Source organism: Apteryx rowi, unplaced genomic scaffold, assembly GCF_003343035.1.
Source record: "Apteryx rowi isolate R43461 unplaced genomic scaffold, aptRow1 scaffold_71, whole genome shotgun sequence".
In the NCBI taxonomy this organism is placed as follows: Eukaryota; Metazoa; Chordata; class Aves; order Apterygiformes; family Apterygidae; genus Apteryx; species Apteryx rowi.
The window spans coordinates 938,260-962,015 of record NW_020450994.1 but is presented as its reverse complement, the minus strand read 5'-3'; the positions used below and the strand labels follow the sequence as shown (position 1 = coordinate 962,015).

At 37.8% G+C, this 23,756-nt stretch overlaps 1 protein-coding gene across 3 annotated transcripts in view; it reads left to right on the top strand.

Annotated features, from left to right (window-relative positions):
- Positions 1-23,756, top strand: part of SLC1A3 (solute carrier family 1 member 3) — a 65,640-nt gene that overhangs the window by 17,026 nt on the left and 24,858 nt on the right. The window contains exon 3 of one of the 3 annotated variants that reach the window (XM_026087225.1): positions 3,758-3,895. In XM_026087225.1, the coding sequence (XP_025943010.1) occupies positions 3,758-3,895 (138 nt within the window). Of the gene's footprint in view, positions 1-3,757; positions 3,896-23,756 lie in introns of those variants that run through there. The other 2 variants (XM_026087230.1, XM_026087227.1) reach the window with 2 other exon arrangements.

The following is a 23,756-nucleotide window of genomic DNA, read 5'->3' as shown; positions in this document are numbered from 1 at the left end:
TGAGTAGATTCTTTTCCAAGCAGAATAATCTAATCCATTTTGTCTTTCTTGTTATGGAAACTATTTCAAAGAAGCTGTGCTGCCCCTCCAGTCCAGCTGCCTGCCCTTCTCGGTAGAATGAGAACAGTGCCTTTCCATTACCTTTTTACTTCTGCTTTAGTAAATGCACTTATCCAGTAAATACCCTGTCATCAGGGTTATTTGCAAATTGAGTTTTCCATGCATTTGACTGCATCACTGACAAGTACACCTCAAAAAACATCTTTTTATAACTCTAACCTCATTTACTCCTTTATGAACTATATAACTTATTCAGCAATATGGTTCTGTTATAGGACAATACACACCTTCAGAATTCAGCTCCATAACTTAAACAAGCACTATGGGTTTTTGTCTAAAAAAAGCCCCAAAATTCTGTCAAGAAGTCTGCTCTCTCCTGCAGTGCAGAAACAGTACACCATTTACCATTCGAGAAGTTAGGCTCTGATATCATAGATTAGTTGCTCTTTTCTGTTACAAAGGGTAGACAGAAACCTGCACAACAGGTTGTGGGAGCATGTTTCACACAAGTCTTTGTTTCACTACAATTTTCAGAATTAATCAGAAACTTGAAACTTTTACTGAGAAAGGCCAGCTCCGCTATTCAGTCTTCTCAGTCTTGATCCTGGAGGGTGCTAAGCACTGCAGCTCTTACCACACACACAGATGTAGATGGTTGCTGAAACACTGCACAACTTCCTAAGGTTTATTATCTCATACAGTAAGGTCTTACTTCCTGATCTGAGTTTGATACCTAGTCATTGTGTTCACTTTTAAATCACCATCATTATTTGGCATTATGTTACTATTTAAACCTGTGGAAAAGCTATCTTGCCAAGTCTGATGTCTGTGTTTCAAGTTCGACATTTATGTTAATATAACTTTGACAGAAAGGGTGTAGAATCCAATTTCTAGCTATTTAAATTCAGAACAGAAAATTAAGCATCTTCTCCATATATTCTAAGGAGAAAAGAGACTGGTAAAATCATGCTGTTCTGCTTTAATTATCACAGACAACAATGATTCTTGCAGTGGGGGAAAACATTTGCTTAAATTCTTTCTTGTGTTGCTAAGATACCATGTGAACAAAATTAATTTTCAGAAAGTCCTGTGGAGCAAGTATTACTATACCTATTTTACAAGCAGGCAAACTGAGTCAAAGAAAGATTCTTATCGTTCATCCACAACTTCATATAAATGAATAGCAAACCTAAGATTATGGCTGAAGAATGAGTCGCTATCAGATGTCTGCCCCCTTCAGCAGAATGCACTACCAGGGCACGTTTTTTCTGCTTCTCAGAAACTCTCTTTGTACCCTGTAGAGCTGAGCAGTCCTGTAACTATTCACAAAACATATTAGACAGGAAAAAAAAAAAAAGAATAATTTTTGGCTCAACAGGTTTACATGGAGCTTCAGAAACTTACTCCCACTGCCAATAATATTCATTGAAACAGCCATATACTTAAGCACTGATTCTCTCTTAGGCCACTTTGTACTGCTTGGGCAGCAGTGGACTAGAAAATCAAGCCCTTATAGTATAGCATAAGGACTGGGTCTTACAGCAGCCTCAGAAACCCATACTAACTTCAGTGGGGCTTTGTACTGGTGCAGAGATTAATCCGTGTGGAACTAATTGCAGGACTGTGGCCTAAGTAAGAAACTGGTCTAGTTCTATTTGCTTATTATCCAGTTGTCAAAATATACTGCTCATTAAGTCCAGAAACAAAGGAGTCAGGTGGATTCTTTATATCTCAGAAATGTGTTTCCCATATAAAAAGAAAATAATCAGTAACACTGCAATGGAATTTAAAACCTTACTGAAAAGAAGGAAACCCTAAGGCAGGTCTTTTTATGCAGAATAATGCAGAGAGGCCCTTCCTCTAAGCAGTTTATGATTTATTTTCACTTAAAAGAATAAATTATGCAAGATGGAGTTTCACTACATGAGTGCATGAACATACATAGAACATGAATGAGACTAAAACAAATGCGTCCTGATCTCACAGCTTTCTTCCATAATGTGAGCTCCAGCTGTGTTCTAATCACTTTTCTCCTGTCCTGTAACACCTGAATTTTCTGTCCTATACAAAAGCTCTCTGGATTCCTCTAACTTAACTAACCTGCTGCAGTCCCTAACAGCATGATTGGACGGCCGGAGGCACTAACATGGGAGTTTGAGCTGTTTCCGTACATCAGCAGGTGGCAATAAGCTAGTGCAGGAGCCATAACAGTATATATTAGGAAGGAAAAATTTCCTTGATAGACATGAAGATTTTATCTGCAGCATGGATCTACCAAACAAAAAACTGATTAAAAAAAGAAAAGCAGAATTGGTTAAAAAGTGGAACGAGCAGATATCAGAAGCTTTCAGCAAAGTGTTCAGTTTTATGAAATTTTCAGGACGTAACCAAGTTCTAACCAGTTCCAGAAGTGAGCCTGAGTACTCTGCTTCCTAACACCACTGAGGACGTAGTGCCATCATCAGTTTTAGGAGATGAGTCCACTTGGCTGCCAAAAGGCGCAGTGCCACTCTCCTCCAAGGCACATTTCTACCTATTTCCTTGTAAAGGTACTAATACTTGTGCAGCCACGCAAACAAGTCACCTCAGGGAACTGACCCAGCTGCAAATTAACCTAGTAAAATAAATTATTTTTGCAGCAGGATCAATTCCCTGATCCAACTTTCCTTACAGCCATGAAATCACAAATGCCAGTGCTAGACAGAGGGCAAGAACATGGACTCAGGAGTGGGAAAGAGGGATGGGTGAGTTTCAGCATCCATATGGTTAAGGAGTGTTCCAGATACAACCATATGTTACCTGGCTGGATATAGAAAACCTATGTCAGATAGGCACCAAACCACTTAATGCTCAGTAAGTTATAGCTAATTGTGTCAATTAACCCTATAATTGCAAGCAGTTCGTGTCAATGCACAGGACCAAAATCCAGTAAATTGTAGCTCAGGAGTCTGGGTTGCCGTATATGTCAGCCTGTCTATGGCTTCCAGTTGTAAGTATATCTCAAGCATCACTTGTCTGTTCCCTGTGCGATAAATGGATTCAGGCACCCCTTTCCCCTGCTCCTTCAGGCACTGAAACCCATCACTTAGTCATCCAGTGAGACCTTCAAACCCTGATGAGCTGCTGCTTTGCCAGTGCCTGCATTTCTGAAGGTAGGCATGCGTAAAGCTACTTACGTCCTGATGCTGTTGTGCTGCTTAAAGCCCTAACCACAACGGGATTCTCAGCTAAGTCTCTCCTGGTTATCTCATCCAATCTGAAGCGTGCCTGTAGGATCAGGCCCTACACATAAAACAGGCACGGACAAGACTTCTGAAGGTCAGAGGCTAGTATGTATATGCATTGCATATACGAATACATTCTAATTCCCACAAGTCAGAGCACTCAGCTGCAGAAGTAGGGACTGCTTCCTTTTCCTTAATGGCTCAAGAAGTACCGTTTACATAAAACCAGATTTTAAAAAATAATAATGCAAACAACCTTCTGAAGCTGTTATACTAAAAAACACCTTGCACTGACTTCAGTAGGATTATTCATATAGCTAGCTGATATTTGGGAGAGAATATCACTGGGGCATAATTAATACTGCATGTTCTAATCAGCTACCTCAGTAATAACTACTACACAAATATTCATGTTAATTTGTTACTACTTCTTTAGAAGAGAAAAGTCACGATATTTTTTTCCCTCCCCTCAGGTGTAATCCTTGGATTTTCTCTCCGATCATATAAGATGAGTTACCGGGAAGTCAAGTACTTTTCATTTCCAGGAGAACTACTCATGAGGATGCTGCAAATGCTGGTCCTGCCACTAATTGTATCCAGTTTAGTCACAGGTAAAAAAAGCAAAAGATTTTTTTTCTGAAGTTTTCTCTTAAATAATTTGATAAAGATGCACACACTAGATCATAAAAAATGAACATTCCATATGCTGAAACAGAAATGTAATAACCTGCAGAATGAGATATTGCTGCTAATGTTATTTTGGAGACAGTATCACAAGGTCCGAATTAATACACAAAGTAATTAAAAGATATTTTTCCACATTGCAAGTCACTCTAACTGTGTGAGTTATTATATGTAGCTGCTATGAAGCAGACTTTGTACTTCACTTTCTTCTCTTACTTTCTAGACCGGTATCTCCTTCCGTGAAATCCTACTGACATAAAAGATAAATCTCAGAAAAACAGCAAATTATTTCATCCATGTTCCAAGACCCAACAAAGTTTAAACTATTGATCACAGGCAAGAACCTGTGCCACTGATCTGTAAAACATCTGTCTACCTCCAGTCCTTTTAGCAGCAGACTGGAAACAATAAGTGATAGATATATTGTGTGGAAGAGACTTTATCCCATCAGTTCTGGTTTTCTTTCTTCTGGTCAGCAACTCTATTAATCTTCAAGCACTCTTTATTAAGTTGTTCTTTGAGCTACAGATATAATAAGTAATTTAATATGATAACGGATGGCTTGCCATTCCACCTCTAGGAAGTTTCATGCAAGAGCTCTCAGATTTTTTCATGAACATTGAAGCTCAGGATGTGTCTGTGATGCATTTATTCTATTAATTATATGAAGAAAAGAAGGCAGATATTTTGCTCTATCAGCAAATCACTGGTACAGCTAGGAGAACTTAATGAACTTAATCAGAACCACTAAAGTGCAGTCCTAAAATCTAAATACCTAGCACACTACCTTTATTGATAGAGGATCCAGAGCCTAAAAGTTGTTCTCTATTCTACTTGTTTTCAAAGATTTTAATATTAGAATCTACTTTTAGAAATGCAGGCCCCATCTGTACAGGTACTAAAGACAGTATGTATATATATGAGCTGTTAATATAACAACAGAAACTATGGTATTCACAGTTCAAAAAATTAATTCGCCTTCACATCTTTCAAGCAGAAAGAAATGTTTGTTTCTATGCGCACAGACTGTATGGATATTGAAAGCTTAATGCACACTGAAACTAGAGAGAAATTTATAAATCTTGTAGGGGAAACAATGACAGGTTTTCTTCCCAACCAGTCCGCTATAATTCTATTATTCATTACATTCTGTGTCTCCCATCTCCTTGCTATCCTCTTCTCTCTTCCGCATGTAGAACCGCCAGCTTGGCTGGCCACTGAGAGGAGGAACCACTAAAAGCAGAAAGGGAGACACCTTTACCTTTCCTTGGTGTCAGCGGAGACTGACACGGCTGCTCCGGCTGCCCCATTTTGTAGGCTGGGTCTCTGCAGGAGCAATTACCTGCTCAGTTCCTTGTAACTCTGCATCCTTATTTCTTCCCCAAGAGAGACGAAGGTCAAGACAGGAAACTTGGAAGATCAATCATCCTATACAAGGATTTGTATTTACTTATTTTCAGAATTTAAACTTCCTTAATCAGGAAGGGGACAGTGGCAGAAAATTTAATGCAATTCACAAATGATAGATTTCAAGCTAAAAAAACCCCTTAACTACAACAGTACTATGTACTTTTTTCATGGGATTATGGAAATTTTCCAGTTTATTGCTAACAATTCTGGAAAAACTGTTTTCTGCACTGAACAAGACCTCATTAGCACACATAATTTAAAACAAAAAGATGCTCTTATATTTTTGATGCAGAACTGTCATAGTCAGGTAAGTATACAGGTATTATTTAATATCTAAATAACAGACTATAATCTTTACAGGTATACTACTGGGCAATTTTATAGACACTCTCGGTTTATATGTTTTACACATTATAAGCTAATTCTTTGAATAAGTGTCTTATGCTTCTCAAATCAGTCTTAAAACCACTCCGTGATGCATCCATGAGCCAAATCTCTTATTTTCTGTATTTTGTTTGGCAAAGTTGTAACTGTAAGACTCCTTCCAGGTATTACACACTGATAATATAATTACTTCTTCCCATTGTAAATGATTTGAGTAAGTATTTTTGCTGTTTGTAGGCATGAGAGCGTCTCCCAGATACGATGGTCTGGGTTTCCATTTGCATTTATGTAAGTGTGCTCAAAATAACTGGTTATGAGGATAATATCAGAACATATGGTCTCTGAGGTATTAGAAACAGACTAGTCAGGATTACATTCATTTTGTCACAAATTATTTGGCTGTCAAAGAAAATTGAACAATAAAAATGAAGTCATAATTATACAAGCTGTGGGCTATTCTAAAAGTGATAGATAAATTCAGAAAGCGAAGAGTTCTGATAGACACACACAGCTCACAGTTATTCACAGACTCTTCAGAAAATAAACTGTAACTGTTGAAATCAACTTAGTCACATTTCTGTATGGACTATTTTGATATTTTCATGAAATAAACAATGCAGAATCATATTCAGCCTCTAAGAGCACATTTAACTTAGGAATTACCATTACTGCAAGTGGCTCAAGCAGGTGTGCAGTTTTTTCAGGAGATTCTGTCTTCCGGTGTGTCTGTTACCAGGCATGGGCTGACATCTGCTTGGGAGAAAAGAGAGGTTATTTGCGTACCTTTCACCGTCTTTTATTGTTTATAGGAAGATACAATTATTTGAATATCTGTACTCTTCATCTTTTGTGGTTTAGGCACAAATCCAGCTGCATACTCTATACTCATCTTTACTCTCTATATTCTTACAAATATAAGAACTCATAAGTCAATATTCTCATTCAGTGTCTCTTTGCAAAGTCAAAGTCAAATTTCAGACATAGTATATGGGAGGCAGCATAAATAGCTAAAAGATATAGATGAAATTCCCGTTGGGATTATTTTTGCACCAGATCTGGCCTGAATTCTTATACAAACACAAGGCTGACAATTTTGCCCCATTTCTGTTTCGAATTTGCTGCAGTTATAGGAGTTTAAAATATTTTATACTTTTTTGTTTCATCATAACTTGAAACATTTGACATAAACAGCTTGCATGACATAATTATTTTAAAATATCCATTGCTCATAAACAGAATATAAAATAAATATATATGCACATGTTAACAATTTCACTCATTATGAAATAGGCAAAGACTGCACGATTTGCACCAGCATTGAGAGGACTATGCATTAACATTTTCTGAGCTATTACAGCAGGATCGTTATGCAATTGAAATTCCAGCCTTTAAAACTGGCCACAAGTTTTGTCAGCATGTTTAAGTTAGGAAGACTATACTGCACTATGTATAAGGCATCACAATGAGGTACCCTTTCCTAACCAAACTATGTATTTCCTGAAATCAAATTCACATAAATGATTCATGAACAGTCTTTTTAAAAAGCATAGTTGGAGCACGACCATTTCTTTGAGGGCTATTTGCAAGTATTTGCACAATTCTAGTCATATCCCAGTTTTACTGACATGCTGGATCTCTTTCCCCCAAATTTCTGAAGCTTGGAATTGAGTTTCATAGGGACCACTACTATTAAATGTAAGTAAATTCTGATTAGCTCCTATGCATTTCTTTCCAATATCTGTGCTTGGTAACATACAGTAGCATATAAAAAGCCCAGTGAAGACCTGACACCCATTTTTGCTGGACACTGCATAAGCACAGTAAGAAACCATCCTGTCCTGAAAAAGCTACTCATATGAATCAAGTAGGGGAAAGAGATAGGGAACGTGGAAATGATGAAACAGAGAGGTCCGCTGACTTGCCGAAGATTACACGGCAGGTCAGCAGTAACACGACCGAGCACAGAGCCCCGTCCTGACCGTCGGCACGATGCACTGCGTGTTAGGTGATAAGGCCTGTCCAAACGGTTAATGGAAGCAACGCAGCCACAGTACAAATAAGTCTTCATCACAGACCAGGATTTTATGGTGCAAGATTCTGTACAAACATAAATCAAAAGACTGAACTTTCATACATGGGCAAAACAGTTTGGAAGACTGAGTATGGAAGGATTACTTCGAATAAGAAAAACACTAATAAGCCTAACCTTTAATAGGAAAGAAAGGAAAAACAGCAAGCAGGGCATGAAACATAATAATCTTGTGTTACTGGCTATCCTAAAACTTCAGCTCACATGAGCGATATGATGCATTGACGAAAAAAAAATGCCGTAGGCCAAAATCTTCACCTGCGCTGGTGTCTATTACCTGCTAATTAAATGAATGAAGTTGTACCACATTCCATCTGTACAGAAAGGCACTTTATGAAAATGACGTGGAAATTCTGGTTTTGTAGTTTGTTAGTGTAATTTTTAAGGCTGCTGTGCTTTGAAGGCACTTCTGTTTCCCAAATATTGAAACTATTAGAGTAGATTTCCCAAAGCATCTTAATACGTAGTTTGTAGTACATCTTTGTTTATATTAACTTCTCATTCTAATTACAATCATAATATGACTGTCTTTCATGGACTGCGGAAGACACAGAAACTTCTCCGACCCCACGCAGCTGTGCAAGAACAGACTGCAACCTCAACAGCTGCAGGAGACACACATGACCTTCCTTTGGGCCCAGCCAGAGGCTCAGTAGGTTTTGTCCCCAGGCTTTTTCAACATGTACATATTATTTACCACCACACAAACTATAGAGAGTTGACAAGATGCAGAGAGCTGGTATTTCCATTTGTGGATGCTTCGTAACTAGTCTCATATATACATACCATGGTCTTGATTCCAGCTGTCACTGAAGTGCAATGAATGGCAGCATCGGTAAAAACAGTTAGTAAGGGACATGGTCTGTTCCCTGACTGGGCCCAAAACAAAAGGCACATGGAGTGACTCAGGTAATAACACCGAAGTAGAGATCACAATTAACAGCCGGGTTACAGTTGCTGGAAACTACCTGTATAGAAACAAAGATAATGTTCAAATAAACAGCTGAACTAGAAATAGGCTGTAAGTCACTCCCTTTCATAAGTCAGGGAAAATGCAGCATCTGGATATGAACAAAGATTCAACTGGTGAAAAGCCAAATTTTGCCCAAAGCACGCTTTAGATGTAAAGCGTGGAAAATCAATGCTGTGACATGTTGTATAACCTTAGGCAAATCATGTTACCCTTTTGTATGTCTGCTTTCTTTCAGATGTGGTGCTGGCTAAGTTTTTTTTATAGCTACTAGGCAGAAAAGAAGATGACTATATGCACTGGAAATTTTAATGGAGATATGTAGATTAAGTTGTCATAGCTCAGCTAAAGTATATAGGGTTTTTTTTAGTTATATCACTGTAGAGATGGAAACAAACTTGAGCAAATAGTTACAGCAAGAATGGTATGGGGCCATCAGAGACACAGTTACTGTAGAAATATTATGCCCAAAGTTACCTAGTGACTGCTTGCAGCTAGTTATGATGATATCACCAATAATCAGATATGAATAAATGCAGCTGTTTAATAGGAATGTGTTTACCACAAAGTTAAAAAAAATTCTCCCCAAATTAGCATATGGTATGATGGACCTACACCGTGTTGAATGACAGGAGAGCTGTGATACAGTGGCATTGGCTCCCTCATCCACATAACATCTGTACCCAGTCCTCTGTAAAGAGATCACTCTAGAGGATACTACAGTCCCACAGTGTACAAAAATTAGGTTTTATATTTGCTGCTGCTGCAACACCTGCAATGAGGCATTAAACATGACTCACAAACTGTAGCAGGATGAAAATGCCAGTTAGTCTTATGAATACCTCTATCCTCTAGTAAATTATTAGCATTTATTATTTTGATAAACCTAATGTCCTTTCTTAACATACTAAATTAGTAGCAGTGAATGTAAAGGGCCAAAATTTCAAATTTCCTCTTCCTGGCCCCTCACTTCAGGTAACACAAAGCAAGAGGAAGGCTTCTGGTAGAGACCTGTGTATTATTTCTTCAAAAAAAGAGGTAGGGAACCCATCCTGTATCTAGGTCGGTGGAAGCAGGAGCCATACTCCATGAAGCCTTTCTGCAGTTTCAGTATTCTCCTGCCCATCCTGTCTGTTGTGGAAATTATGCTGTCACTTACTACAAGGCCCCAGGTGCTGTCTGGTTTCAGCCACAAACGCTTACGATAATTTCAGCAGATGGAAAGTCTCTCCTTGATGTCCGTATGTATAAATATGGACTTGACCCCTATGCCTGTTCTACTGACGCTTAGAATGGCATCCACCAGGGGAGCAAATGCTGGGGAGCCAGCATTATCCTTTGCTCAAGAAGAAAAAGGAGCAGTACACCCCTTTAATTCATTTTAGCAGGAGACCCATAACCCTATGTATTGCTTGCGCAACATCTCTGGTACTCAAAGTAGAGCTGGAAGCCAAAAATATTAACAAACAGTCAATCTTATTCTTCTGTGTTTCAGCTTAAGAAACGATACAGTTCATATAGTTCACACATGAAAACCGAGAAAGAATTAGGTAGTATTTGCACAATTTAGCTGGTCATCAGAAGATTCTTCCAAATTTTAAAATTGGGAAAATTCCCAACTTTCCAAAATTCTCCAATTTTGAGTGTTCTAAAGAAATTGTTTTAGAAGCCAGATCACTCAAACCCCATCAAATCCAAAGGGAGGATTTATACTGACCTCAGCTGACTCTAGCTGTGGACACAAGCACAGAACTGACCGATTCTTTAGGACTGAAGCACCTTTCGGATTTCCCAGTGCATTTGAGCTGCCTGTGTATTTGCACTGGAAGCTTCCTGCTGAGGATCCCTGTAGATGTCTCCTACAGTAGGAAGCCTACTATCAGTAATCAACACTTAACACCATATACAAGGTTTGAGACAACCAACCTTCCAGTCTGTTCAGTCTTTATAGACATCAAAATCCATAAACATCCTAGAGATGTGTTATTTTTTTCTTATAGCTTCCTTTTAATGCACAAAGTGTCATTAAAAACAAAAAGATACTTAGCTTCTTTTCCAGGCAACCCTTCATTCCCCACCCCAAAATACTATACAGCATGTTAACACTAACTGCTGAATTACATGACAGCGTTTATTCAACGCACTTGTCATGCACACAGCATTTCATGCACACATCACTTTATGCACTCAAATAGGTATTTACATATGCAGTATGAATAACGGGACAACAGTACTATTTAATTTGAACATCCAAATACTTTTTTGCACAAATAAGGGAGCACTCACACTTGGGTTTGCATGTGCCCAAAACCAAGGCTGGCTAAAGATGTGGCCATGCAAGATACTAAGTTTGTAAAGATCCGTTGTCATGTAAATAGGCCCCTTTGTAGGAATAAAGAAACAAGTGAAGGAATATTACTAGCGTTGACCCATGTTCTGTAATGATTTCTTCTCAAGCGAACATCCGTATAGTAGATTAGGGCCAACAGCAGCTAAAAATCTACAAACACTTCACTAAAGAAACATTTTTACACCGTTTCAGAAGGCAGAATGATGAAACTTTATACACAATTACTGTAATCACTAGCTCGTCAGTACCTGTATTACTGTTTAAAGCACATGTCTATTAAGTCTGGTCTATCACCTCTAATAATCATTATTTAGACAGGCACAGAAAGATGAAAAAATTGGGACCCTCCTAAACTGTTTGCTTCCACAGTCCTTAAGGGAATGTGGGCAGGATAAGTTTAATAATTCTGTCATGTAATTCTAAAGACTAAAGCTTTTAGCAGTTACAAAAGGAGTCTAAGCAGCAGGGCCACTACATTTTGGAGACTCAATAAAGAAACCCAAATAGGCTGGAAGCCATTCAATACCTAGAAGCATTCATTTTCAAGTCAACAATTTAAAACACAAAAGAACCATGAGCAGATCCAACGCGTGTTGGCAATCAATTTGACTACAATTTCCTGAATATATTTCCTGAATAAGTTTTTGCACAAAAAGTGCTCCAGGAAATAATAAACTATAACCTAGCTGAAAGTCAGAAAACCTTGTGTAAGATGTGGATGTTAGAAAATAATAATGAAATGTCATATATATTTGTTCAATAACTATACCTTTGGATGGAACTTCTTATTCAGAAAGTGCTATATATCTTAACCTATGCAAATAGTGAAAGAAAGGAGCTACAGAATGGATCATATGATGTTAATATAACTTGATTTGGAACCATTTCTGAAACAATTTTGCAAAAGGAAATACACAGCATATCCTCACAAGAGCTTGAGAGAATAATTTTAAGTGAACCCAGATACCACTAAGAATGAAAACTCACTGAAAGCAGAGATGAAATTGCTGCATATAATGACATTCTGTATAAAACAAATGTTTAATGTACCATGTAATAAGAAAACCAAAGCATTATATACAGCATCCAATGATGAAAAGTAAGCAGTAGTAGAGTTTTCAATGTCTTATTCTCTGCAGGCAGTAGGGAATGAACAAATAGCCAAGGTCTTCAATAAAGAAAGAAAGCAAAATACAAAAGAACCTCTAAAATCATATAAGCTTGCTGCTAGCCCTTAATTTAAAGGCTGATTTAAATTTCTTTGCAAAATATGGGTTTTTTTAGTGGACCACTACTTTAAGTTGTTTCACAAAGTATTGAATACCAATTGAGCTAATAATAGGTAACAACCTCCTATCCACGATGGCTTTGCTTTGGTTTTTTATCTTGGTTCAAATGCATAACATCTAGACTTCACTGCGCACAGGCAAGTCAGCGGACAAAACAAAATGCAAAAACTATTTGGAAGAGCATGTAAGGGTTAAAGCATCTTGCCTGAACACTGATGGACGGTTGTAAACAAACCCTGTATCTTTATTGCCATTCCTATTTCAGTCAAAGGCAGAAAGACTAAAAATATCCTAGGAACAACTTTGACATTTTTTTTTGAGTTAAATATAATTAATTCTGAAGTGGTTACAGGAAAACAACATACCTGAAAACTAGAACATAAAAATATTATATGTAAAATCAGCTACATAAGATTGCAAATGGAAGAAAAAGAGACTCCAAAACATCCATTCAAGGAAAACTGCAAAAGGCACAAAATGACAAAACAAGTCTCCTCAGCAGTTTGGGCATTAGGACACTGTGAGCAAGCATTTTATTCATGATATTGAAAACTGAAGCTGTAAAGAACAATGTTTTCCATGCTGACAGATGAAATACAGCGGTGCCAAGTGCAAAGTAATACACCTGGGAAAGATGACCATACTATACCTGTGCAACCATGGGCTCTGAATTAGACATTAGTACACAGGAAAGAGTTGTTGGAATAACTGAACAGTACGGAGAAGGGACAAGGCTTATTGGGGTGTGGAGTCCAGTGAAAGGCAAGGAGGGACTAAATAAGCTAGAACTCTTTGGCTTGAAAAACTCTTCAGCTTCCACAACTGATGTGGAAGGTCCACATAAAGATCCACAGAAATCATGAATCATTTGCAGAGGCTTGAAAGGGATAATTATTATTTAGCTGATAATTATTTTTCATGACAAAGAAACTGTGGGGTGCCCCAATGAAATAATTAGGGAGAAGATCTCTAACAAGCAAAAGGAAGTACTTTTTCATGCAGCACACAATTAAATTGCATTGTACATTGCCACAAGACTGTTGCAGAGGCCAGAAGTTAACAGTTTTGCAGAGGCCAGAAGTTAACAGAGAATTCACAGATACAGCCATCTTTGACTATTAACCCTGGTGTAACTAGCAACTTCGGAAGTCCCTAGTCCCCACTGATGGCTAGCTGCAGGGAGGGCAAGCAAGAGGAAGTGAGCGCTATACTTGTTCTGCTTCTTATAGTCTTCTGTAGAAATCTGTTGCCAAGTAGCATTGAAGACAAAAAAATGGGTTGGACTGACCTTTGGACTAATCCAGTTAATGATTTCCCATAGATTTATGTTAAAACGCCTATTGTTGCACTCCATAGAATTTCCTATCAGATTCAAGATCTTTCTGTAGTTATCCTTAAAAATGTCACAGAGCAATTACTCTAAGGCAATGACTACAGTCAACAGTTTCAATTTCTTGACACAACATACCTTTCTTGAGAGCCAGTTTAAAACCAAGGAAAAACTCTTCCAGAATATCAGAATCACCTCACCTTCAGGAAGTGTAAATTGACTTCATTGACATGAAATTAGACATAAAAATAAAATAGAGATAAAAACCATACATCAAGAAAGAAGAAAAAAACTAAACACAATAATATCAGCAAATCTTAATTACAGCACTACTGGGAATTTGACAGATAACAGCAGTGGAGGAGCCATACTGGAGTATGACAAAAAACAGCCTAACAACTTGCCAAGAGAACAGTTACACCCAGGGATATTTAGGTACATGGAGGCTCCTTTAACAGCTTTTGCTTTCCTACTCCTTTCACCTTTTTCCCTCTAGCCTGAAGCCCATGATATGCATCCCAGTTTCCAGTGTGTTTATATAGCACAGCTCCATCCTATTTGCTTCCTTCTCAGTCTGCCTTTGCTATAACAGACGCCACACAATATAATTGCCACAATCATTCATGAAGACCAGAACCATCTGAACAGTCATGAATGCCCCTGAGGGTGCATTTTGAGGACACTGGGAACACTACTGGGACTACCTGCACCGCAGCAGAAGTGACACTTACTTTCCTTTCATCAGTGGTGTAAGATCTGACAAACACAAAATACTTTCTGAATCATCCCATCAGCTACACAAATCAATGCAGAAGGAACAACTGCAGACCAAAACATGTTTGCATAAGCAGAAGGTCATCACCTCCCAGAAATAGGAGACTGCAATGGTCTCTGGTCCTCTACTCTTGTTTTCACCCCTGATTTTTCTTTTTCCATGTTGGCAGCTGTTGACTGATAATGTATTATTTCCATTTAATTCTAAAAAAGAAAAGAAAAATGTAATTGCTGGATCTGCTACATGCTGTCCATCAACTATGCATTGGCATTATGAACTTTTATAACACAATTCATATCTTCCTTACTGGAAGCCGAGACTTTGAATACTTGTCTCTTGACAGGGCTGCTGGGTGGCCCACCTGAATTCTGAGTAATGGAGAAGGAGGAAAGCCACGATGCATGGCAGGAGCTACCTGACTCAAACCTTGTGTCAGGCTTCCAATAAATGAGTTGATTGTCTGCAACATGAACAAGGCTGCTCAGCAGCCTCTTCCTCCCGCTATCCAACCACATGGCACAGCTCCCACTGGTGAGGGAAGAGAAAGAGGAGGAAACAGTCGCTCAAGACAGAAATCTCTAGCTGGGGAAGTATTTGTTGAGACTAGAAACATAACTAAGGATCAGCAACATCTGGGATGCGAGTTGCATGTTTACAGAGTCAGACAGAGGATGCATCAGCTACAATTCCTTTCGCCCAAGGACTCCTGTTATTGCATATTTTTTCTTTACTTTCTCTTCCAGGCTGTTGCTGAATATATTCTTTATCCTGCAGTTCAGGGCTTGAGAAATCATTCTCATTATATGAATGCAACAAAACATACAAACAATCCTGTTGTATATGGAGTAAAGGGTCTCTCAGAAGATAAGGCCACAAATTTTTAAGAGCTCATGTGGTAGCTAGGAATTGCTTTCAGTTGTGGCCTAAGTCCATTCCATGGTTGTCAACTTTTTGCAGAGATGTAACACAGAGGGAAATACATTTTCCTTATTCCTCTCTTGGAAGGTTGTCTCCAGATGAGTTCCTGAGGTACCCATGAACACAGCAAAACGTTTGCTAAAACCTAGAATCGCCTGCACAAAATTGCCAGCCTTTTTTAATTGGGTGGCAAATCTTTCGATGCAAATTTTTCCAGCTCACACAGTCTGATCTGGTTTTCTCATCATCAGTTGTGGCTTGGTCTATGCCACTTCTAGGCACTGCCTCAGCTATTCCACCTGAGCCATCCCGATGACATTTTCCCTATTTATACAAGGCCTTTCTGATTATATTTTCTTGAAGTGACCTTTTTCTCTGCAGGAGTTTATTAATATTATATATGATATATAATTATATACAATATATAGTATTTTATATATGATATTATATTATATTATATATATTATTAATAACAGCTATCGCAATGATGATCTACAAAAGAGAAGGAAAAACTACTAGGACAAGGAAAGACTTGGAAAAAAACTTTTGTCTCATTATTTATGGGCCCATATCGTGTGGGAAGTGTAAAGAGCAAATTCTAACATAGCAATTCTACTCTAATCCTAAGTAACACAGGAATAAGGAAAACAGTAGAGCTCTCAACTCTCACTTCATCAGAAGCTTTCAGATCTTAATGATATTTGTAAAGACTTATCTCTGGAAGTCTAGTACCTAAGAAAGTTAAGTTCCTGGCCCCCTAGTTGTGAAGCAAATTTCAAAAATAGGTCTTGGCTATATTCTGAAAACTTAAAAGAGTCAGAAAACAAACAAAGAGCACTTATTTAAAAAAGAAGATTTTAAAGTTATTCTTCTAATTTTTGGAGAGCATGATTTGTAACTCCTGAGTGGTTAGAGTTGTCAGTTCCAGTATTATTCTTTAAGAAATATTCATCTTCACTACTTCACTGAAGAGTTTGAAGGGTGTCACACATATCACAAATTGTGATGAATACTTTGGACTAAATATGATAAAACAAACACTTACTTAGATGCCTCAGTTAAGCAGGAGTACATTTTTTCAGGATTTGGCCCTAATTTATAATAATTACATAGTTAAACAGAATTCACATTTCTTCAGGTAATTAAACCTTTTCACCCTTGGGCGATTATACCACTAGCTCTTCACTGGTGGTAGATAAGAACAGGAGAAGTACAGCATAGCACTAGACACGCACTATTTGCATTAGAATTAACATGCTGATGCTGATTTCTTCCTACATAAACAGCTCCCTTATTTTCTCTCTACTTGTATGCAAAGCTAAATACTTACTTTATTCTGACATTTCACCACCCACTTCTAACTTAGATTTGAATTCTCAGATAATATCAGAGATTCTCCAGTGAATATAGCTCCTTTTCAGAGCTACAGAAAAAATAGGTTTGGTCAAAAGTTCACTTAATGAATGGCTGTTTCACTAATGAATACATTCTTGCACTGAAAATCAGCTTTGTTCAATATTTACAATTACAGTATGTCTTAACTCCGGAAGCCTTAAAACAAATAAAGTTGTAGGATTTTAGCTTTCTAGGCCTGGCTAATATCTGTCCCAATGCTAAAGAAGCTGTTCAAAGGGTCTGCATCAGTGAAGAAGATACAGCTTTCAAATCCAAAATAGGATGTTGAAAATTTGGTTAAAAAGTAAACAGGCTTCTTTTCTTTTCTGCAGAATATTAGAGTCCAATAATAACAGTGATCTAAAAAAAAAAAAAACCCTTCTCTTTCATCTGTTTTACTTAAAATCAGCTGATATTTTCTTTGGTACCCCAGCCCTCTCATAGAAATTTATTTCTTTAACGACCATGCCCATATGGCAACTGCTAACACTTGGGTGGGTAAGCCAAAACCTATTTTTCAGCCCTACTTAGCACTGTAAGATGCTGGAAAAGAGCTGAATAATATTATTAAAAAGCACTAACTGCTACTGTCAGGCATTCTGGAGGAAGTCTTAACTTCTTTCCATTGCCTCCCACAAGTCTGCAGGGTGGAGAAAGACAAAGCAAAAAATGTGAGGCTTTGATGTTGTCAGGCTTTAACTGAATCAGTGACCCTAAGTTCAAAGGCCACTGAAACAAAGGAGAGAAAAAAAAGGAAAACAAAAGCCTGTTCACATGAAACTCCAGCTCAACACTTTTGTAATGAGTTCTCAGAACAGCCTTAACATTATTACTGAATTATGAAAAAAACCTAAGTACAATGCCAATTAAAAAAGTAATAGACTAATTGCAGCTAAAGTAATAACTCCTTAGTATTCATAGCCCATTAGTAGAGGAGCTTAAATTCACAAATAAGAGTCAAATTTCTCCTAAACTTCATTTTATTATTATCCATTAAATTCTTGGGAATTTAGGGTGTAATTAGGATTTAGTCCTTTGGTCTGTAAAAAAAAAAAAGGAACATTGTCATGAGGTTATGCATCAGGATATTCTTATTTATTATTAAGATATTAACTTGCAGATCTGTTCTATAAGACTGTTAGTTCATAAATTTAAGAATGTCTATATGTTTTTTTCCAAATGATGGCCGCATCAGATCCCATGCTCTTGAAGCAGACTGCTATAATTTATAAGGGAATTCACAGATTGCTTCTAGATTCTCTATTAATATAAGATTTGATTTTTGATGATATATAAAATTCTACATGCAGATTTTTTCATATCAAATCCAATTGTTTGGATTCTTTGGAAAAAAAACCTAAAAATATTCTATATTGTCACATTAATTATTGTTCTGCAATTTCTAATGCAAATGATGACCAGTTCTATGCATTTCCTTTAGCCATAGGTAGATAATAGTGCTGCATATTATTTGTACCAGGACAACAGAGAGCCTGAGGCCCCACTACACTAGGTCCTGCACCAAAGTCATTACAGTCCAGGAGAGGTTTGTCTTTCAGGACAAACTTCCCACATGAGAGGCTATTATGTCTACACTGCTGACTTCACCGCAGTAGATAGATACCTGAGCTCATTTTTAAGCAGCCAGAGGAGCAGGATAGCAACAGGATGTAGCTCCATGTAAAGTGATTGATGTTGCTTCATGTGATTACAGATAGCACTAGAACTTGGTGTAAATTAAAATTATACTTGAGGTGTTAGAAAAGTCAGAGAACAAAGCGTGGATCAGTCAAGAATGGCCCATGGAACCGTACATACTGTCGCAAAAAGCACAAACTGAAAAAATGCCTGGCGTATGGAAAGCAATGTAATAAACTAAAAGGATTACAAGAACATGTAAACACCAGCAGCGCGTATGTGCCATAGATAAAAAGGAAACACGAACAGCTCAGATGAATTCTTTGGAAGATCAATGGACAACACTGCAGCGGATGAATGAACTATTAGCTTGAAAGCAAATTGAAAATTTATCACTTTTAAGCAGGACACAGATGCACCAAACAATGTTTTGCCACTGACGAGTTGCAGATCCCTCAATATTGCCGGATTAGCAAAGAAAGATGATGTCTCAGGGTTGTGAAGAAATTAAAATTCAAAAGCAGCAATCCAATGGCCTTGTTTTTATCAGAAACAGCAGTAACATACTACCATTAGCTCAAGTCTTAGCTGAGTCACATCTGGCTGGGTAGAACTTCTTTCAAATGATGGCTGCTACAGGAGCTCTATAAAATGAATTTAACTAGTGTCAGATCCTAGTGGACAATCATCCAAAGAAAAGAAATTATCACTGCAAGTGGCTTTGCTATTGGAAGTTTTAGCGAAGAAGCCCAGAACTGCCTGGCCAACAATACTGGACCACATTTTCAAGAAAGTGATGCCCCCAGCATAGAGCTGAGGCAAATCACAAATCAGTAAAATATCCTAAATCCCATGTCATCTTGCACACAGATAGAGATATGCCTGTCCGTATCTTTTTTAGAAAGGCAATCTTGATTTTTCATTCTTTAAATATTGCTCTCCAACTAGAATTATGTTCAGTTCATATTTAAAGCAAGGCAACAGAAGTGCCTCTTCAGACATCTATTACATACTGAAGATGTAAAAGCAAATACACTTTTACATTAGGCTGCATTACTAGCTGCTGTTCCTTTAGGGATAACTTTAATCTCACATCTATATTCTAAATTATGTCATATTATTTTTTCAGTAGCAGTTAAATTAGATGAGGAATGATTTAGCATAGTAAACAGTTTACGGCTTCATCACATGGGAGACATTCACTCAAAGAACAGAAGCACTGTGCATTTGTGGAATTTTAATAAGTGCTGCACATATGAAAACATGTCTTTGAAGGACTCCAGGCATAGTCTGCCAAAACTCAGACCAGATTTTTAGCAGATTAAAAGCTTCCACATGTATTTCAAGATATTGCATTATGGACTTTAAGGAACACTACGTAATGGGCTTAACACCCTTCAGAAAGGAAAGGTATCTCTGTCATTGGTATCTTGCCAAGATGTAGTACATTTTGTGTTTAAAGTAGATATTTTGGGCAATATGTTCAGAATGAGTAAAAAGCAGTACTTTCATCCTTGGGGAATATGGCAGAAATCTGTTACATCTACTAGCATATTTATTTCAGCCTTGTAAGTACATGCCCTGTAGGATTCAAGCTATCTTAACTGCTTTGCCTTATCAGCTACCACAATGAACTTTTTTCTAATTAAACTGAAATAATTTACCATCTTACATTAGGCTTTTTCTTAATCAAATGTTATGTGCTCATTGTTTCACTGCAGTTATAGAAAATGAGCATTTTCATGCCCAACAGAAGAATCCCGTTTCCAGGAAAGGGTAGTACAAATGTCTGAACATAAAAGGATGTCTTTTTAGAATTGCACTATGCAGGTAGCACAGTGTTTTGTTACCAAAAAAATTGTGAGCTGCTATTTTCTGTGTTCCTGGGTTTCTGATTCTTGGCTTGAAGACAGTCGGTCCTTTGTACTCTGTTATTACAATGAGGTAACCAAAGAAAGAGAGTCTTGGTCTGAGACTGTCAGCTGTTACTAATCACTGCTCCATGGCTTGCTGTGAATCCCTACTTGCCTCTCCCTCCTGCTCTGCTTAGCACACATAAAGAAGATAAATTACTCCCTAGTTTCCCTTCAAAAAGCATATTGTTTGGCACATTCCAATACTGTGAGCAAAAGATGGAATAATGCGAAGAGTTAAATGGGTATCTAAACAGCCCCACAGCAGGGTCCTGCTCAGGCAGATGTGAGGTTCAGGAAATATGCTTTAGTACTGGCCAGCCAAATGTATTCTGTTATCTTGCAACCCTTAAAAGTCAATCAACTGTAGTCTTCCAAACAGCACAGTATATTCTTGCAGTTTCCTACAGTGACAGAAATATCACTGACATTCAATAAATGCAGTATATGTGTACTGTATATACGTATTTCATTTTACTGTGAGCTGTAATACTTTGGTGTTTATAAATTATTTAGCAACAACAATCACAGACTGGGGAGTTTTACTGAATTCTTCCCTGCCTTCACTGTCTGATGCTGTCCTGATATATGTCCAGAGAAGAATTTTAAAGGAAGAAAAGGAAGTTATCTGAGCATGTTTAAAAAAGCACCATGGAAGCAAGCAAAACAACAAGTGAGCAAGGCTGTGGAATACCCTACCACTAAAATAGTGAGAGTCAAAATAGCAACAGATTTGAAAGGGAAGCTCAATAAATTTGTAACCACGATTGTATAATACATTCCCTGCTGTACTGGAGTACTGTACTTGAGGACCCAGGAAATACTTCCCACCGCAGATTACTGTCATTGTAATTTTTTTATCAGATGACCACTAATCTTGGTGCACTGAAACCAAACAGAGTTTCATAAAGTGAAGTTATTCCACTGAAAGAGTAGTATCGGTGATGTTACCTTTCTGTGTTGAATGACAACAAAATGGTCTTTCAGTATTCATGGTAAACTGGAAGGTAAAAATCACTGTAAAGCCACCAGAGACTGTTTGGCCCATTCAGTTGTTTGAACAGCTGACACTCACACCAGTCAGTAATGTTCTGCTAGTATTGTACAATCATTTCACAAAAATATTTCAAACCAAGTGTTCTGCGAATACCAGAAATAAATATGTATGGCAAGGTTAGATTAGCATCCTCTAGAAAAGGGTTTTCTCCATCATATGCATGCAACTACTACAACCTTTCTTCTTGCTGAGGTGGTGGAGTATCCACCACGAAAAGCGCTCCACTTTATTCATGTGCTTATCTGGACTCTTCCACACGCTGTCAAGCCCCATCTTTCTCTTAAGGTCTGTGATTTCTCCGATTCAATCACGCAGTGAGATTTTTTCTTAAACGTAACAGGAACATCTGTACATCTTCATGAGGCTATATTTTTATGCCTTTTTTTTGTTTGTTTTGAAGGGCAGTCCTGGTTGGAGTAGTCATGCCCCTCTGGAGCTCTCCTGACCCCAGCTGCTCTTCCACACGTCTTCGTTCCCTCCTCGCTGTTGCACTACCATACGTTTCTTGTTCAGCCATGTGCTGGAGTGGAGAACAGAGCTCGCTTAAAGATAATCAGGGGAAAGTGAGGAATGTTTAACTTCCTTTAGCAGCGCTGCCACCAAATAGCAAAGGATGTCATCTGACAAGACAGCCAAGCTGGAGTAATGGCAAACTGCTGCCAAAAAGGCTAGGTCCATATTCTGCTCCCAGGCATGCTCCCCATCCGCTCCCCTGGGACAAGCTCTGGGGTTCCTAGGACTCCCTTCTGAGATGATACAGAACGACAAACTGACAGAAAAACCAACCTTACAAACATCAAAGTTAGTAGTTTTCTAGTAGCAGGGGATGGGGCAGGAATGCAAAGCTGTGGGGCCACTCTGCTTCTTTGGGCAGCCACTCTTAGCCATTAAATTGGCTCATTCAATTGCACTACTATATCCCAGCCATGAGTTTCCTTAGTCAGCTTGGCTTAATCATGGTCATGTAACTTTGGATCACATATAATTACTCATTTTTCTGTGAGGTATTTGTCCGACGATTTTAATGGAACTGGGAAACATCTTTTTTCTTTGCAATTTTATCGTTCTATTTGTATTATTACTACCATTGCTATTAAAATAATAATCTAGAGTTTGGATTAATCTGGGGCTTGTAAAAGACTCAGAGGTCCAAGCTTTAACTTTCATTTAATTTTTCTTCATTGGGAATGCTCAGCACCGCTCAGGACATGCTCAGCAGCTGTCAGGATGAAGATTTAGAGCTTTGTAATGTTGATTAAACTCAGGCAATATTTCCACTATTTTTACCTAACTAATGGCTTTTCCTTAGAATTTTTCTGTCAGGACATTTTATTCTGACCTTGCACAGTGTTATTCATTTCCACATATCCTCATCAACATACACAAAAAGGATTGTTCTCATGGTCTCACACTGTGAGTTTACTCATCACACAGCGCTCGGTGGATGCAGGGGGTCGGGAGTAGCCCATTTAAGACCGCTTCATTAGGAGAGTGAAAGACAACCTAAAAGAAACAAAATTAGGGCAACACTCCAGAATCAACAGTTGCCATTATTGCTGTTCCACCAGAGGAGTCTCTAACAAGCAACTGCAGCTTCCTAATGAAGAGACTGCAAAAGATAAACGGGAAAATAATTAGCAATAAAAAGATGTTCTGTTTGCAATGTTTTGTTTTAAAAGATTGAGTCTGAAATATCTAAAGGAAATGTATACAAAAATCTGTATTAGCAAGGAAGTATTAACAGTTCAGTTCTAAAATGCTGAATTAGTATAAATTTGTAATAGTCATAGAAAGCCTCCCTTTTTTATTTCCAGTAGTGAATATTTATGAGGACCAGAATGCATAGTTTGTCCTACACACTCATTCAGTATTAGTTCATCATTTTATAAATTTACAAATGCATCATTATGCATCAAAAATACTTTTAAAGTAACAAAAGTTTAAAACATTTTGGGCAGAATGTTAGATTCCCTTATATAAAATACAAGAATTTTAGTGTAGGAAAGCAGACACATTTCTTATTTTTTCAAAAATTTGTTAAAGGGCAGCAAAAGCTTTCAGAAACTTTCAGAATTTTATACATAAAAGGTAGTAGTTGAGCATTATAATTTTTCAAATTGAAACTATACATATGCCTATATGTATACACACACACGCACACTCCCCTCCCCACCCGGGACAGTCTTGCTTGCTCTGACAAATGGAAAATCGCTGAAGTCATTAGGATCGGTCCTAAATGGGCCAACTATTACTCTGACAGTAGTGGCTTT